General features: G+C 53.1%; 5 protein-coding genes across 5 annotated transcripts; 2 read left to right on the top strand and 3 right to left on the bottom strand.

Moving 5' to 3' along the window:
* Positions 1-4: 4 nt before the first annotated feature.
* On the bottom strand, positions 5-1419 carry BDZ99DRAFT_460588 (uncharacterized protein). Its single transcript, XM_033719418.1, has one exon. It carries the CDS (start codon positions 1254-1256, stop codon positions 264-266), a length of 993 nt encoding a protein of 330 aa, XP_033580297.1. The 5' UTR covers positions 1257-1419; the 3' UTR covers positions 5-263.
* Positions 1420-1867: 448 nt separating this feature from the next.
* Positions 1868-3569, bottom strand: BDZ99DRAFT_496352 (uncharacterized protein; the record flags this gene model as incomplete). The annotated part of the gene is made up of 2 exons (XM_033723440.1): positions 1868-3411; positions 3461-3569. The coding sequence occupies 2 exons, from the start codon at positions 3567-3569 to the stop codon at positions 2063-2065; spliced, it is 1458 nt and encodes a 485-aa protein (XP_033580296.1). The 3' UTR covers positions 1868-2062.
* Positions 3570-3719: 150 nt separating this feature from the next.
* Positions 3720-6318, top strand: BDZ99DRAFT_411995 (ARM repeat-containing protein). The gene is made up of 3 exons (XM_033716638.1): positions 3720-4102; positions 4157-4514; positions 4569-6318. The coding sequence occupies exons 1-3, from the start codon at positions 3760-3762 to the stop codon at positions 6049-6051; spliced, it is 2184 nt and encodes a 727-aa protein (XP_033580295.1). The 5' UTR covers positions 3720-3759; the 3' UTR covers positions 6052-6318.
* A 330-nt stretch (positions 6319-6648) lies between these two features.
* BDZ99DRAFT_382482 (protein HIR1) lies at positions 6649-10041 on the top strand (the record flags this gene model as incomplete). The annotated part of the gene is made up of 5 exons (XM_033715279.1): positions 6649-6685; positions 6761-6835; positions 6909-7079; positions 7177-9882; positions 9941-10041. The coding sequence occupies 5 exons, from the start codon at positions 6649-6651 to the stop codon at positions 10039-10041; spliced, it is 3090 nt and encodes a 1029-aa protein (XP_033580294.1).
* A 687-nt stretch (positions 10042-10728) lies between these two features.
* Positions 10729-14692, bottom strand: BDZ99DRAFT_411988 (bifunctional P-450/NADPH-P450 reductase). Its single transcript, XM_033716637.1, has 6 exons — positions 14550-14692; positions 14335-14461; positions 14080-14220; positions 13580-14030; positions 11456-13521; positions 10729-11393 (listed from the first exon to the last, which is right to left on the bottom strand). Exons 1-6 carry the CDS (start codon positions 14586-14588, stop codon positions 10951-10953), a joined length of 3267 nt encoding a protein of 1088 aa, XP_033580293.1. The 5' UTR covers positions 14589-14692; the 3' UTR covers positions 10729-10950.
* Positions 14693-14808: the final 116 nt, after the last annotated feature.

Below are 14808 nucleotides of genomic sequence, written 5' to 3'. Positions count from 1 at the left end.
TTTCGCCCAATAATACACAGACGTGTGTCCTAGTATTGTGAAGTAATACTGGACCAAGAATACCTCAAAGACTGGAAGTATCTCTATTCGCATACTTCAAGCACTCATCAACTCCACCTCAAGTCTGTCCAGCCTCCCCATTCACCTTCCCATTCACCTCCCCATTTATCTTCCCATTTATCTTCCCATTTATCTTCCCATTTACCTCCTCATTTATCTTCCCATTTACCTCCCCATTTACCTCCTCCCTATATACCTCTTCCCTATACACCTACCTCCTCCCCATACACTTCCCCCCTATCTACATTCTCCAACAACCTGTCAAGAACCTCCTCAATCAACATTGCAATTTGCCCCCCATCAGTCTTCCACACATCATCATGCGCCCCTGACAGCGACCTCCGCCAAATTTGCCTTTCAGGAATGGTGTCTGACTCCCGCTCCCCCACCCACCCTTGCGCCCTCAACGCCACGTCCATCACATTGTTCTGCTCCTCCTCAACTAACTGATCTTGGTCACTACGCGCCATCACAATAAAGCGCAATGACGGCCAGTTCTCCATCCCAAAGTTCCTATGGATGGGGCTCGGCGCCACCCACAGCAGCGGGTCTTGGCCAAAAGCACCGGTCACGATTGCCATGTAGATGTCCTTGATCGTCTTCGACGAGTCCGCGCCGCTGTGGTTCCGGACGAAGCGCGGCAGGTCGTAGATACCCGCTATCAGGATCAAGCTGTGCAGGCCCAAGTACGCGCGCTGAATGTTCTTCGGAAGCGCGGCTATGTCGACGTCGGAGAGCAGTTGCGTCAGGAGGGTCGCGCCGGCGGAATGGCCGACGCCGATCCAGCCGTATGCATCGATAAGGAAGTGTTTGCTTAGGTACTCCAGGGCTTGGACGACGTCCTGGAGGTGGGCGGGGTGTTGGACATTCCGGTACGCGTCCTGGGGGTCGGAGCCGTTGCGCGTGTGGTCAGGGTACGGGCTGAGGCGGTAGTTTATGCTGGCGAAGCCGGCGATGCCAGACATTGTGTCTTGATTAGACGCGTGGCTCAGGTAATTGACTGTGGGGATGAATTGGTCGGAGTCGCATTCGGGGTCGCGCCAGGCGCCGCCATGGACGTAGATGATCCATATTGTTGACTTGATGGGGGAGTAGTCGAGGGGCCGGGGCAGCCAGATGGTAATGCTCTGGAGTACGTGGTGTGGAATGGTGTAAAATGTTCTGACGAACTGGTGGTGGGGGGTATTGACAAACATGGCCGCTCCCTAAGTATAACAAGGGAAGTGGATGACGATGTCTGTGCTACTTCGTGGTGGTTTCAGAACGCTGAAATAGATGGAAAGTTAGCATCTCGAACGACCCGCAATCTCGCGAGGCAACCCCCAGACAGCGGTGGAGGAGTGTACATGGATTGGAAGTGTGACCCGTCGTACTAGAATGTTGTCAGTATGTTGGACCTCTGCATGCACTGACAGGAAAGTGCACACATATATCTGGCAAGACACTGTACGATGGACTTACGTCTCGTTCGGGTTTCTGAAAGTGTGTTTAAGCGTTATTGACAGTAACCTGGTTGATAGTGTAGAGCTGTTGTGAACAGGATGGACGCAAGACCCGGAAGCGATGCATGAGAGACTTCAAGCGGGTGCTTCTTCCTAGTCTTGGAAGCTCTACAATGCGACCTAGGAGGAACCTTGCTCGCACATTTCTGACTGAGGTCCGCTTGTGGTGCTAACAAAAACAAGAGCAATGGGCTACAGGTCTAGTCTATGCACATGTTTCTACCAACGCCAGAGGTTGTTATAAGGTTTCAGGCGTGCCAAAACGATGATAACTTAGCTTTTATCAAATTTCAAAAGTACGAAGTGCCACTGACGGAGGCAAGACAGCGTATAGACTTATTGAGGGCGAGGCACAGTGTTAGTAAAGTGTTGTCCTAGCACTGTATATAATACAACAGTGCCTGCCTAGCACATCCGGCCCAGTACCTAGGACCAATATATTACAGACCATATCCTACACCCTAGATGCGCAATGCTCAAAAATGCGATGCACTAGTATCTCAATCCACATCCTCGTCCTTCTCTCTCATCTTACTCCACGCGCTCTTCCACCACGGCTCTACCTTTTCAGCCGCGATCCTCTTAGCTCTTTCCTCCTGCTCCATGTCCAGCTCAAACTTCCGCATGCGCTCTGCGATCCGGGTATCTAGCACCATGTCGTTCATCCACACCCTCTCCTTCCCCTCTTCACTGGGTTCGTGGACAGACTTGTGCCACTCCTTCTCCTCGTGCTTCAGTAGTCCCCGCTGTTCCCATTGCGAACTACCAGCATCGTCACTCTCATTCGAAGCTGTACTACCCTCGGCTAGATGATGTGACTCTCCGGGCGCTTCGAATGGCCTGTATGTAGCGAGAACAGCGGCCGCGGTCTGCCGGCCAATATCGTCGGCTAGGTATCGTCGGGTAAGGAAGCGGTACATGCGGACGGGAGTGTGTCGGATGCCAAGAAGATGCGGGAACTGTATTATAGTCGTGGGCGGGAGCTCTGATGGGCAGATTGGAGATGGGACGGCGGATGAGTAGTCGGCGGTGGTGTTGAATGGGGGTGGTTGCTTCTTTTTCGTCGGTTTCTTCTCCTCTGGCTTCTCTTCTACTGGCTTTTCGGGTTCTGGAGTCGTGGTCGGTATGGGAGCGGTGGGTGAGGCATCATCTGCTGGCGTTGAAGGCGTTTCTGCCACAAACTCCGAAGACGAGGGTTGTTCGGGTGCTGGAGGGCTTTCAGGAGCTAGAGGAACTTCAGGAGGACTGGTAGCGCTCTCCACAACCTCAGCAACTTCCTGTGCATCTTTCAGTGTAGGAGCAGGCGGATCCAAAGGCCCTAGCCACCCCTCGTGTAGTCCCCTGATATACTCTTTCCACGTATTTCGTCCAATTACTATGTCACCGGCCGGTCCATCGTATGGCTTCACTCCAGACCTCTTCCGCGTTTGCTCCAGCACCTCCTCGAGATCATCCTCTAGCGGCTCTATTGACGACTCTCCCCGCCTCTTCCTCAGCCTCCTTATCTTCTCCGCCACTCCAGCCCTGACATCGCCTTGCATCCTCCCCTCGACCGCATCCCAATCCACGGCTCCGGCCACCAGTATTGGTTTCACGTATTCCTGGAAATGATCGCGCGCAGTCATCAGCCCATCAGCCGGTGGCGCAGAAATATAGACGGTAAGTTTCCGGGGTAGGGAAGAGGCGTCCATGGATTCCTTTGCGATGTGCTCGACCATTTTCGTCCACTTCCTCTGGATGCGCTTCTTCTGGCTGCGGTCGTATAAGAGAGCGGCAGTCCACGAGCCCGTGATGCTGAGGAATATCATCCAGTTCCTCGAGGGCAGCTTCATGCGGATGGTGGGGAGTCCTGTATCGGGTGAGCTCGGTGTCTGAAGCGTGAATGCAGTGTGCTATACCCATCATCTTGAAGAATGGATTCGGCGGCCGAGGGGGCTTTGAAGGCGCAGCGCCCGCAGCGCCGGCGGGTTTGGCCTGCACTGCGGCGGCGGCATTTTGGTCGGCCATCTGGGGGAGGTCAAGATGGTAGGTATGGTGGTGGTGGTCTCCAAAATTTTGAGAGGCCCGTTCTCTCTCCCGCGCCCCCGGCTCCACTAGCGTAAAAGTTCCTTGCCCGCAACCATGGAATAAAATTTCGAGGAACTTCAACACCAACCCCCGCCACTCAGTCGCCCAAAATACTACGAAGACGGCAATAATGGCTGCCGGAATCAAGCGCAAGCAGGTCAGCGAGAGCACCAAAATCGCGAATGGATCCAAGGTGAAGAAGGTCAAGGTCGCGGAGCAAAAGTCTGCGAAGAAAGATGAGTATCCAAAAAAGTCGAAGAGCAAGCCCAAGCCAGTAGTGGAGGAAGACGCGTCAATGGAGTCGGATACTAGCGAAGTCGAGAACGGCTTCTCCGGATTCTCGGCCAAAGAAGACGACAGTGACGGCTTTGTGGAGAGTGAGGATGAGGAGGACGCTGGGAGGAGGGCAGAAGCTGTAAAGAAAGTCAAGACCGAGAAGCAGGTCATGAAGCCGCAACAAGAGGCCTTTAATTGTAGGTCAAGTGCTTTCGTGTGTAGTATATTCAGAGCTGACATTTCCATTCCAGCCTCCTCCTCTCGCGAAGCTCATGCGAAGCAAAAAGCTCTCTCGAAAGAACGAAAAGCCGCGAAGCCTAACGCCGACGAAATCGCTCGATCCAAGAAGCTCTGGGAGCGATTACGACTCAAGTCGCATGTCGACCTGGAGGAGAGAAAAAAACTGGTTACTGAGCTCTTCGACATTGTGACGGGGCGAGTCAAGGACTTTGTGTTCAAGCATGACTCTGTGCGCGTCATTCAGTGTGCGCTGAAGTATGCAAATAAGGAGCAGAAGAAGATGATTGCTGAGGAGTTGAAGGGGGAATACCGGGCGCTGGCGGAGAGCAGATACGCGAAGTTCTTGATTGCGAAATTGCTTGTCACAGGGTGCGTTGATTCCATTCAATGAGATGAGTATGCAAGACGCTAACAAATCTACAGAGATGTCGGTGTCCAAGAGATGATTGTCTCCGAGTTCTACGGCCATGTTCGACGCTTGATCAATCATCCCGAGGCTGCCTGGATTATGGACGACACTTACAGAAGCGTCGCAACTCCTGAACAAAAGGCTATCATGCTACGAGAATGGTATGGTCCCGAATTCGCGATTTTCAAGTCGAAAAGCGGAGCGAAAGTCACCTCTGACCTTTCCACGATTCTCGACGAATCTCCTGAAAAACGGCAGCCGATTCTCAATTACTTGAACCAGTTGATCAATCAGCTGGTCCAGAAAAAGATGACAGGATTTACGATGCTGCACGATGCTATGCTACAATACTTTCTTGCTTGTAAACCTGGAAGTACGGAAGCCTCCGAATTCCTCGATCACCTGAAACCAGAGGCGACTAAGGATAAGGAAGGCGAACCGCCCCCAGAAATCGATCTCCTTCGCAACCTTGCCTTTACAGAGTCTGGTTCTCGCCTAGTTTGTCTCGCCTTCGCCCACTCCAACGCTAAAGACCGCAAGAATCTGCTCCGAGCATACAGGGAGAACATGGAGGCTCTTGTCTTCGACCGCAACGCACACCGTGTCCTACTAGCTGCCCTCTCTGTCATCGATGACACTAAACTGTCATCAACCTCCATCTTTGGGGAACTAATTCCCTCGAAGTCAAACGATGCCGATGCTATAAACGAGAAGATCTTTCAACTTGTTACACATCTAGATGCCAGGACGGTCCTTCTGTACCCTTTCGCGGCCGACGCAAAATGGTTGTTCTCGGACCCAAAGTCGCCTACAATCGCTCTATTAAACGAGGTCCACGCTATCCGTGCCACAACTTCGAAAAAGAATGCGGAGACCCGCCTTCAGGAACTTGCAAAGTCAATATCTCCTTCTCTACTTGGTGCAATTGCGGCACGCGCAGCAGACTTCGCTACCAGCTCGTTTGGATGCCAGTTCATGTCGGAGGTGCTCTTCGACGCTGAGGGCGACAAGAAGGCGGCCCTCGGCGCGGTTGCGCATCTTGCGGCTGGTGATCCCAGTGTTGAGACCCATATCTCCAACTCAGCTGCTGGATGTCGTATGCTTAAAGGATTGGTGTTGAGTGGGAGGTACGATCCGAAGCAGAAAAAGGTCATTCCGGTCGAGCCGAGCCTAGGGTTTGCGGAGATGCTGTGGGGGAGCATACAGGACCATGTGATGGAATGGGCGACGGGCCCTGGTAGCTTTGTGGTTGTGGGGCTGGTGGAGGCTCAAGGCTTCGAAAAAAGGAATGAAGTAGTGGCCGTTCTTGAGAAGCGGAAAAAGAAGTTGGAGAGCGCCGCGGGTAAGGCAGGCGAGAGTGAGAAGAAAGAGAAGAAGACGAAGAAGGGACAGAACAAGGAAGAGGAATCAAAAGGTAAGAAACGGAAGGGAGACCAGGACGAGGATGCTGTAAAAGGTAACGCCGGCGCGAGGATCTTGTTAAAGCTGATCACTTGAAGAGTTGATGAAGTTCAGAGGTATACCTCCCTGGTATAGGGGCTGAACCGGCGTTGGATGGCGCTTTCGTTGAACGGGTTTCATGTTTTGGACCTTGATATCAAAGATGACCGGAGAAAATGTCGACGAGTCCCATGGCTGACCTCTTCTGCTCCTCATGAATGAATATGACAAGCATACGTGATCTGATCCACTGGGTTCGACCTGTATACACTCGTCTACGACTGTCTGAAGTGGCTCGATAATCTTCACGTATCTTGAGGCCCAATATATTGAACAACCTGTGGAGTCGCTGGGCCCCCTCAGACGGCGGTATTCAAAGACCTTTTCATACAAACTTGGAGCTCAATTAGGATGAAAGCCTCGACTTTGAAATTCACTGAATCATGCTCGGATTATATTGGTCATCCACTTTCGTCGATCGCGCCAAGCCAACGCGTCCCACGCCCGGTCTTTATTGCGGCTAACGAGCTTCAGATCGCATCGCTGTCACGACACTTCACCTACCACCAGGAGCGTTATTGCTCCGATCAACTTCATCTTCTTTGTGCGCCGCCAGCTGAGCATGAAGGAGCTGCGCACTCCTCCTCCACGACCATGCATCTCGTCAAGCCGCTATGGTTGACCCATCCAGGTAGCTCTCTCGCGCGCGATCGCAACCACTCTCAATAGAAGCTGCTTCATATGCTAACAATCTGCTTCCCGCCAGGTGAACTCAAGGACTTCGAAGTATACAGCTGTCATGTCTCTCCAGACGGGAGCCGCCTGGTCACGGCCGCCGGAGGTCAGTTCGCGCCGCAATCCTTCTCGAATACGATGCGCCAGCCTAGGGACGCGAAGCTGATTGATATTGGCAGATGGACATGTTCGAATATGGTCAACCGAATCTATCTTCAATTCTATGAACCCAGAATACTCGAAGCCCAAGCAACTTGCCGCCGTTAGCCACCACTCTGGCACCATTCATACTGTTCGGTTTTCGGGGAATAATAAGTACCTGGCTTCAGGTGCGGATGACAAGATCGTTTGTGTATATGTCTTGGACCCGAATCCACCGACACATACGTCTACTTTCGGTCAGTAAGGCTGCTCTGAGACTGGGAATAATTGCTGATGCCTTTGCAGGGTCCAACGAACCTCCCCCCGTGGAAAACTGGAGGGTGATGCGCCGCCTCATTGGCCATGACAACGACGTGCAGGATTTGGGCTGGTCTTACGATTCGTCAATACTGGTGTCTGTCGGCTTGGACTCGAAGGTGGTGGTCTGGTCAGGGCATACTTTCGAGAAGTTAAAGACGCTGTCAAACCACCAGAGTCACGTCAAGGGCATCAGCTTTGATCCCGCGAACAAATACTTTGCTACAGCTAGCGATGATCGAACTATCAAAGTCTTCCGGTTCACCTCGCCTCCTCCCAATGCCACAGCTCAGGATCAGGTCAATAATTTCATGCTCGAGCACACAATCTCGGGCCCGTTCGTTGCGTCGCCGCTTACAACGTACTTTCGACGATTATCATGGTCACCGGATGGAAACCACATCGCCGCTTCGAATGCGGTGAACGGTCCGGTCAGCTCTGTTGCGATCATTGCGCGAGGATCCTGGGACAGCGATATAAACTTGATTGGACATGAAGGTCCTGTGGAAGTATGTGCGTTCTCTCCGAGGATGTTCTACCGGGAGCCTCTGGCACAGGAACATCTTGATAGCAACGGAAATCCGACATTACCTTCAGTTACGGTAGTAGCATGCGCGGGCCAGGACAAGACGCTGAGTATCTGGAATACAAGCTTCGCAAGGCCGTTTACGGTTACACAAGAGTTGGCGATGAAATCTATATCCGATCTAGCCTGGCATCCGAACGGAGAAACACTTTTTGTTACGAGTCTCGACGGGAGTATTATGGCGGTGGTATTTGAGACTGGGGAGCTAGGATACCCAGCATCGATGGAAGAGAACGACAGATCGCTATCGAAATTTGGTGCTGGTCGAAGAGCTGGCGTGGTTGAAGGCACTGATGCCCTTCTACTCGAGGAAAGTAGCAAGGCCGGAGAGTTGAAGGGCGTCCAGGGAAGAATGGGAGCCTTGATGGGCGACAGCTCGACACAAGCTCCCACAATTACGAATGGCACGAACGGCCTGACTACTGCCTTGACGAACGGATCCGCATCCGCCGCCGCAATTGATCCGCCCAAGGACAACAGAGTCGACAAGCTGAAGCAACGAGTCACTGTGACTAAGGATGGAAAGAAACGAATCGCGCCGATGCTCGTCTCGTCATCGTCTGGACTTGCTGAATCTTCTTTGCCACAAACACAGATGATTTCGGCTACCACAACAGGCGCTCGAAGTGACAATCCACACAATATCCTGGACCTCTCGAAGCCTTTCGATGGATTCCCCAAAGGTGGCTTGGCTTCGCTCCTCATTGGAAATAAAAGAAAATTTGCCGACATCGAGGGCGATGAGGACCGGCAAGTGGAAAGGCGGTTGGCTGGTGCTGCAAAAAATGGCGGCGCTGCAATCGTCATCAACAGCGCAGAAGGATTGGTCCCACCGGCCGCAGCTTTGAGGACTATCGACAACGAGCCGCCGAAATACCTTCGGCCTGCGATTCTCAGCCCTGCCTTAAGCGTTAGCCAAGTCAGACTTGCCGTGCCCAAAGTCCGAAGCGTGATTGTAAGGACTATGGATGGCAGTGAGCCCCCTCACGCGAACGGTATCGATGCTACCACGGGCGGTCGAAGTGAGACTGCGAACGAAGATGCTGTTATAATGGAAGCTCGCAATGCTTCGGGACCGTCAAGGACCCAACGACCTCAGGACAACGATCCTACAAGAATAAATTGTACAAAACGTGGCCAATCACTCTGGCAAGACTATCTACCAAAAGCTGTGCTTCTGGTCACAGGTAACACCAATTTCTGGGCCGCAGCATGCGAGGATGGCTCGGTATACATCTGGACACCGGCTGGCCGTCGGATACTGAATCCTCTCATCCTAGAAGCACAACCCGTCATTATGGACTGCAGAGGCTGGTGGTTGCTGTGCATATCAGCGGTCGGCATGTGCCACGTCTGGAACCTCAAAACAATGGCCTCGCCCCATCCCCCCGTCTCACTCGCCCCGGTGCTGGACATAGCATCGCACGCCCAAGGGCCCCATCTCACGCGCTCCCCCGGGATCATCTTCGCCCGCCTCAACACCGAAGGCCGCATCGTCCTCGCCATGTCCAACGGCGATGGCTACACCTACTCGCCCACCATGTACACCTGGCAGCGCATCTCGGAGCCCTGGTGGGCCGTCGGCAGCCAGTATTGGAACACGACCGACTCTTCCGTCGGCAACCTCAAGTCCTCGAGCGACCAGGCCAAGACGACAGAGCAAAACGACGCTGTCTCGCCTGAGAACATCTCCGCGGGTATCATACCGCTGCTCGAGCGCAACACGACCAACCACACCCTCGTGCAAGGCCGCGCGTACTACCTCCAGCGCCTCATCAAAGCGCTCATCTCGGCGGAGGGTTTTGAGGGCTTCGAGGCTAATGTGTCCGTCGCTCATCTCGAGAACCGCGTCGCGGCGGCTATAGCGCTCGGCGCAAGGGAAGAGTTTAGGATCTATTTCCTCATGTACGCAAAGCGGCTGGGCGCTGAGGGGCTCAAGGGCAAAGTCGAAGAACTACTACGCAGTCTGCTCGGCGACTTCCTAAGCGAGGAGCACGAGGGGGATGAGGAAGATGGCGCCGACGAGAAAGAGAAAACGAAAGAGACGGAGGAGTTGGTGTGTGGGTGGAAGCGAGAAGAGCTGCTGAGGGAGGTTGTGCTTATTCTCGGTAAGATAAGCCTTTGCTATGCTCAGATCATACGTGCGGCTGCTAACTAGTGGAACAGGCAAACATCGCGACCTCCAGCGCATCACGGTGCCGTATGCGAGATTGCTTGGTATCGTGAATGAGCGGCAGGAAGAGCAAAGGATGATTACAGATATGTAGGATAGAATACCCCCTCCCTAGCGCACAGCTGGCGTTTTTTCTTTTGTCGGGGTGCTGGAATGAGGGTTACATGGTGCATGGTGTATAGCGCGGCTTGGCTTCCTTGAGGGTACCATAGTGAAGCCGGGAGCCGGGCAGCAAAAGTAGTGTTTCTGGCTGGAGGTGGGCATGTACTTGTACATTGAGGGAGTGCGCGATGGCATGGCTCTGCTGGCTACGGACGCGGGGCGACGAGTTGATAGGTGGAGGGTTGGAGGGCGTGTGGATAAGAAAGATGGGGATATGGATTCCTTGAGCTGTGTCTCTACCTCCTCTTTAAACACACCCTTCTGATCCACGTCTTCGACGTAAAGGACCCCCGTTTGCCTCTTCTCATGAGGCTTGTACTATAGCTCTAACTTCAGATCTGTCTTTCACGGTACGACAGGTACCACGCCGCGTCTAGCAAAACCCTTCTCACGCGGTTGATTCGGTGCCTTGTTGCAGCTTAATAGGGCAGGGAGGGTTGAGGTGTTGAAGACGACATGGGCTACCAAGTGTCTACGCCACGTGTATGAAAAGATTTTCATGCGGTCAAATCCGGCATTACTTGCAACCAGACGGGTTTGGGAAGGCGCTAGAAGGGGATTGCGAATGAATGCTGCAAAGACTTACGGATCGAGCCGTCTGAGAGGGTGCTTTGGGAAACGCGGCGTAAACGCAAGTTTTTGCCTTGGTGCAAAGGGTTGCTCTACTAGCCTCACGATTCAAATGATAAACTCAACCTAGCAATAGGTCATAGGCCATCCATTCAACGATGCCGGTCAATCAATAGGAAAGTCGTTAGGTAACGCCCCACAGCCGAATCATACCAAAACAAACCTTAGGTGTAGTTACCCCTCATACTCCTCCCAGCCCTTTTTAACCCCCCTACGCAAACACATCAGTAGCATACCGCTCATTCCGAATCCCCTCAAACCACCTCTCCGCATCCCCCTCCCCCCTCTCCTTCCCCAGCTCCCTCGCCCGCTCCAACCACATCTTCCGTGCCGCCACCCCCACCGCCTCGCCCACCCCCCGACTCCCGCACACAAACACCTTCGCGCCCTGATCAAACAACTCCACCACTTCTCTGCGGTCCGCCCAGAGGCGATCCTGGACGTACTTGCAATTGTTCGTTTCAGCGGGAGCGCGCGAGTAGGCGCGGCGCACCGACACGGCGCCCATAGCCTCCCAGCGCGCGAACTCGGCCGGGTACAGGTCGTCGGTCGTGGCGGAGTGGCAGCCGTAAAACAGAAGGGCGGGGGCGAGGGGGCGACCGGCGCCGAGTTGGGCGGCGCGTTCTTGGATGAAGCCGCGGAAGGGTGCGATGCCTGAGCGCCATTAGTGCTTGCCATGTCTTTGGAAGAATGAAGGGAAGGACGGGTCGCTGTACCTGTTCCAGCAGCGATGCAGATCACGGGCACCTTCTCCGCGTCTTTGGGCAAGTGAAAGGCTTGGTGTGATGGCCGGACTGAGACGTGCAGTTTGTCGCCTGTTTCGAGCTTGGAGAGGTAACTGGATGCTACGCCGACGTGGCGGCCTTGGCCGCTGAGGGCTGGTTGGTCGAGGACGGCGTATGTAAGAGTGACGTGGGAAGGGTTCCAGAGGGGAGAGGAAGAGATGGAGTATTGGCGGACTCGCATTGGGGGAAGCATTTGCAAGAAGGGACCGAGCGGGAGCGTTACGGAAGGGAAACGCTCCAAGAGGTCCAGGAGGGAGACACGTTTAGTGCTGATTTCGGTTGTGAATTCAGGACCGCTTAGGCGCTTGAGTTCGGCCTTGGTTGCTTCGTCTTTTGTGAGTTCCGCCAGTGCGAGGAGGTTACGCTTGCTGGCAGGTTGAGCAAGTTCAATGTATGCTCCGAATACGTCTGCGGCGGGTATAGGTAAATCAGTTGGCAGAGTCGTAGGATGAGCGGTTGAGATCGTCAGCATGCTATCCCATGGCAGGCCAAAGTACCGCATAGCACGATGGACGTTCTCCTTCGGGTTTAGGGGAAGGATTGCTAGGTAGTCGCCCGACGAGTAAGCCTGGTCCGAAGGCAGACTAATTTCGATATGCCTCTTCTCGGGGACTTCGGGTGTGGACAAGACCTTCGTGTCCACTACACGGGCCTCCATAACGTCCTGTCGAAGAGTAGATGCGCGTGGAGCGGATACTTCTATGTTAAGGCTGGCATCGAAAGACTCCCCTTCGGGTAGATCAGACGCTCCGTACTTCTTTGTCATGGCTGGCCAGAAGACTTGGTCTTCCCAGGTTTCGAAATCGGTGAACATGTCGCCCGCTGCAGCATTCGCTTTCCCCATTTCCACGATACGCTGGCCGCCACGCTGTTCCAACATGTCGTCGATAGCCTTGGGAATCTTGTGGAAAGTTTGAGCCCAATCTTGGTGACCGCATCCAAAGACCGCATATGATACTTTGTCCATCTCCGAGTCCTTGAGAGACTCTAGCCACGAGAAGAAATGGCCAGCGTTATCTGGAGGCTGACCTTCGTATGATGCTGTGACGATTACGACAGGTTTATCGCTCGAAAGATTCTCCTTAGCAGAATCTAAAGTACCGACTTGTGCTTGGAACCCATAGCTCGGTGCATCGCCCGCGAGCCTTTGTGCAAGAGCCTCACAGGTACCTGTGTTGGATCCGTAATAAATAGCCAAAGGCTTACCATTTATTGAAGGTTTTTTGGCGGCTCCACTTGATCGTCCTTTCGTTGGAAGCGCAGCAGGCGGATTGAGTGATGCTGAGGCTAAAGAGCGTTCCAGCGATGTCGGAGTAACCTGGTTCCTTAACTGCGCACGCATGTTGAAGCCTTTAGGCTTGACTGTCAAGGTCTGTTTTATGCCTAAAGTATATGCCGGATCCGACATAGAGAAGTTAAAATTCTGGAGAAGCATAGCAACTACTAGCAACGCCTCTTGCCATGCAAATGGGCGACCAACACATCCGCGCATCCCGTTCCCGAATGGTTTCCAGCAATTCGGATGCTCTTTCTGAACGCGTTCGAATTCGGCATCGAGCATCCTCTCAGGCTTCCATTCTGCGGCGTCTTCGCCCCAAACTAGAGGATCTCGTTGAATGGTTGGGAGTACCGCTACGATGGCCTCGCCCTTCGGAATTTGGTATTTCCCGGCAAGTAGTTCATCTTTTTTTGGTGTGAAAGAAATCATAGGAGCGGTTGGCCATACCCGAAGCGTCTCTCTCAGGATCGCGTTAATGAAGGGCAGCTTTGAAAGATGATCAACGTTGATCGGGTCTTTTCCAATGACCGAATCAACTTCTTGTTGAGCTTTTTGATACGCAGCGGGATTCTTGAGAAGATAGTAGAAAGCGAAACTCAACAAGCCTGAAGTCGTTTCATGCCCTGCGATGAGGAACGTTATCATGTTGTCAGTGATGCTATCGTCGGTCATGCCCTCCCCGGTTTTGGGGTCCCTCCCATTCAGCATAGCATTGAGGCTGCATTAAATCAGTCTTACTGTTCCATAAAGTAGACCGTTTGACAATCTATACTTACAGGTCTTTTCGGTCAGAAGGATGACTTCGCCTGGCTTTGATCACATCATCGCTTGTCTTTCGTAGAAGAGCAATGTCCTCCTCATACTTGCGTTGCGCCTCACGATAAAACATTTGCGTGACTGCTGGGCGTCTGCTCCTGTCTCCAGATTCTCGGAGGAAGGCTCCCATGGCGTCGATGAAAGGGTGCATTTCCTCATGATAATATGAATTGAAGCGGAAATTCATGGCTGTCAGGGCCAGGGTGTCCAAAGTCAATCTTGTGAAGTCGTCCGATGTGGGAATCACATGATCTGGTCCATGTCTGGCCCACTTCATCACCAGTTGCGACGCAATGTCATGCATTTCGTCAAACATTCCCCTGATTGACAGGGGCCCAAAAGCCGGTGCCAGAATTCGATGGGCAATGCCCCAATTCCTCTCTTCAGGGCCAAGCGCGGTAAACAGGCCGTCTATGTCATATTAGCAGAATAAATCGTACCTTTTCGGAGATTCGCTTACCATGTACGCCATTCCGTACTTCCTGCAGAGCAGCGGCAATGTGTTTGCTGAATCTCTTCTCATCGCAGACTTCGTTCATCAGCTCATGCGAGGCAATGAAGTACCTGGGCACTCCGGCAAAAGATAATCGGTAGATGGGGCCTAGACGTAGGACGAGTCAGTACAACAAATATCATGAAAGGGAAGAATCGATAAATCATGGACTCGGATGAACCCTCCAAATCCTCTCAGAAAACACAAAGCATGGCGACTAACCGTGGAGCTCATGAAGATGCATAAACGAACGAACTGGAAGCTCTGGATCGACCTCACGGGTGTTGCCAAAAATAGGGAGACCTGGCGGACTCGGAATAGGAAGCGGTTCAGGCATGGTAGAGTGGTTCTTGACCAGATTAGCTAGAAGATCCCAGAGAAGGGATTTAATATAACAAAGTCGAGTACGGTACGTGGAAAAGAAAGAATATAAATACCTTTGTGAACGTCTCGTACAGTGTCGGGTCCAACGTCATGCTCCCACACACTCCCTAGTATTCTAGTAGCAACGCGGCGTGGTGAAATCTTCGGCCGACCGTCTCGCACGCAGTAAAAGATGCCTCGGTGAAGTCGTAGGAAGTGCTGCAGTGCTGAAATCCCCACTGCGGGCACTCCTCAGGATGTTGTATCTATTGCGTCGGCAGCTCCGCGCATGGAGCAACCATGCATCCAAAACTCTACTTTGCCTACGTGGGG

The sequence above is a fragment of the Mytilinidion resinicola genome (assembly GCF_010093595.1).
Source record: "Mytilinidion resinicola strain CBS 304.34 unplaced genomic scaffold BDZ99scaffold_5, whole genome shotgun sequence".
Classification (NCBI taxonomy): domain Eukaryota; kingdom Fungi; phylum Ascomycota; class Dothideomycetes; order Mytilinidiales; family Mytilinidiaceae; genus Mytilinidion; species Mytilinidion resinicola.
The sequence above is the reverse complement of the archived record's forward strand: the minus strand, read 5'-3'. Positions and strand labels throughout refer to the sequence as shown.

What these genes read in the sequence shown, in the direction of transcription:
- BDZ99DRAFT_460588 (XM_033719418.1), bottom strand. Translation starts at nt 1,256, where the DNA reads ATGTTTGTCAATACCCCCCACCACCAGTTCGTCAGAACATTTTACACC.
- BDZ99DRAFT_411995 (XM_033716638.1), top strand. Translation starts at nt 3,760, where the DNA reads ATGGCTGCCGGAATCAAGCGCAAGCAGGTCAGCGAGAGCACCAAAATC. An exon ending in GCAACAAGAGGCCTTTAATT is followed by an intron (nt 4,103 to 4,156) that starts GTAGGTCAAGTG and finishes TTTCCATTCCAG; the next exon opens with CCTCCTCCTCTCGCGAAGCT. An exon ending in GCGAAATTGCTTGTCACAGG is followed by an intron (nt 4,515 to 4,568) that starts GTGCGTTGATTC and finishes ACAAATCTACAG; the next exon opens with AGATGTCGGTGTCCAAGAGA.
- BDZ99DRAFT_411988 (XM_033716637.1), bottom strand. Translation starts at nt 14,588, where the DNA reads ATGACGTTGGACCCGACACTGTACGAGACGTTCACAAAG. An exon ending in TGTACGAGACGTTCACAAAG is followed by an intron (nt 14,462 to 14,549) that starts GTATTTATATTC and finishes AATCTGGTCAAG; the next exon opens with AACCACTCTACCATGCCTGA. An exon ending in AGTACGGAATGGCGTACATG is followed by an intron (nt 14,031 to 14,079) that starts GTAAGCGAATCT and finishes AATATGACATAG; the next exon opens with ACGGCCTGTTTACCGCGCTT.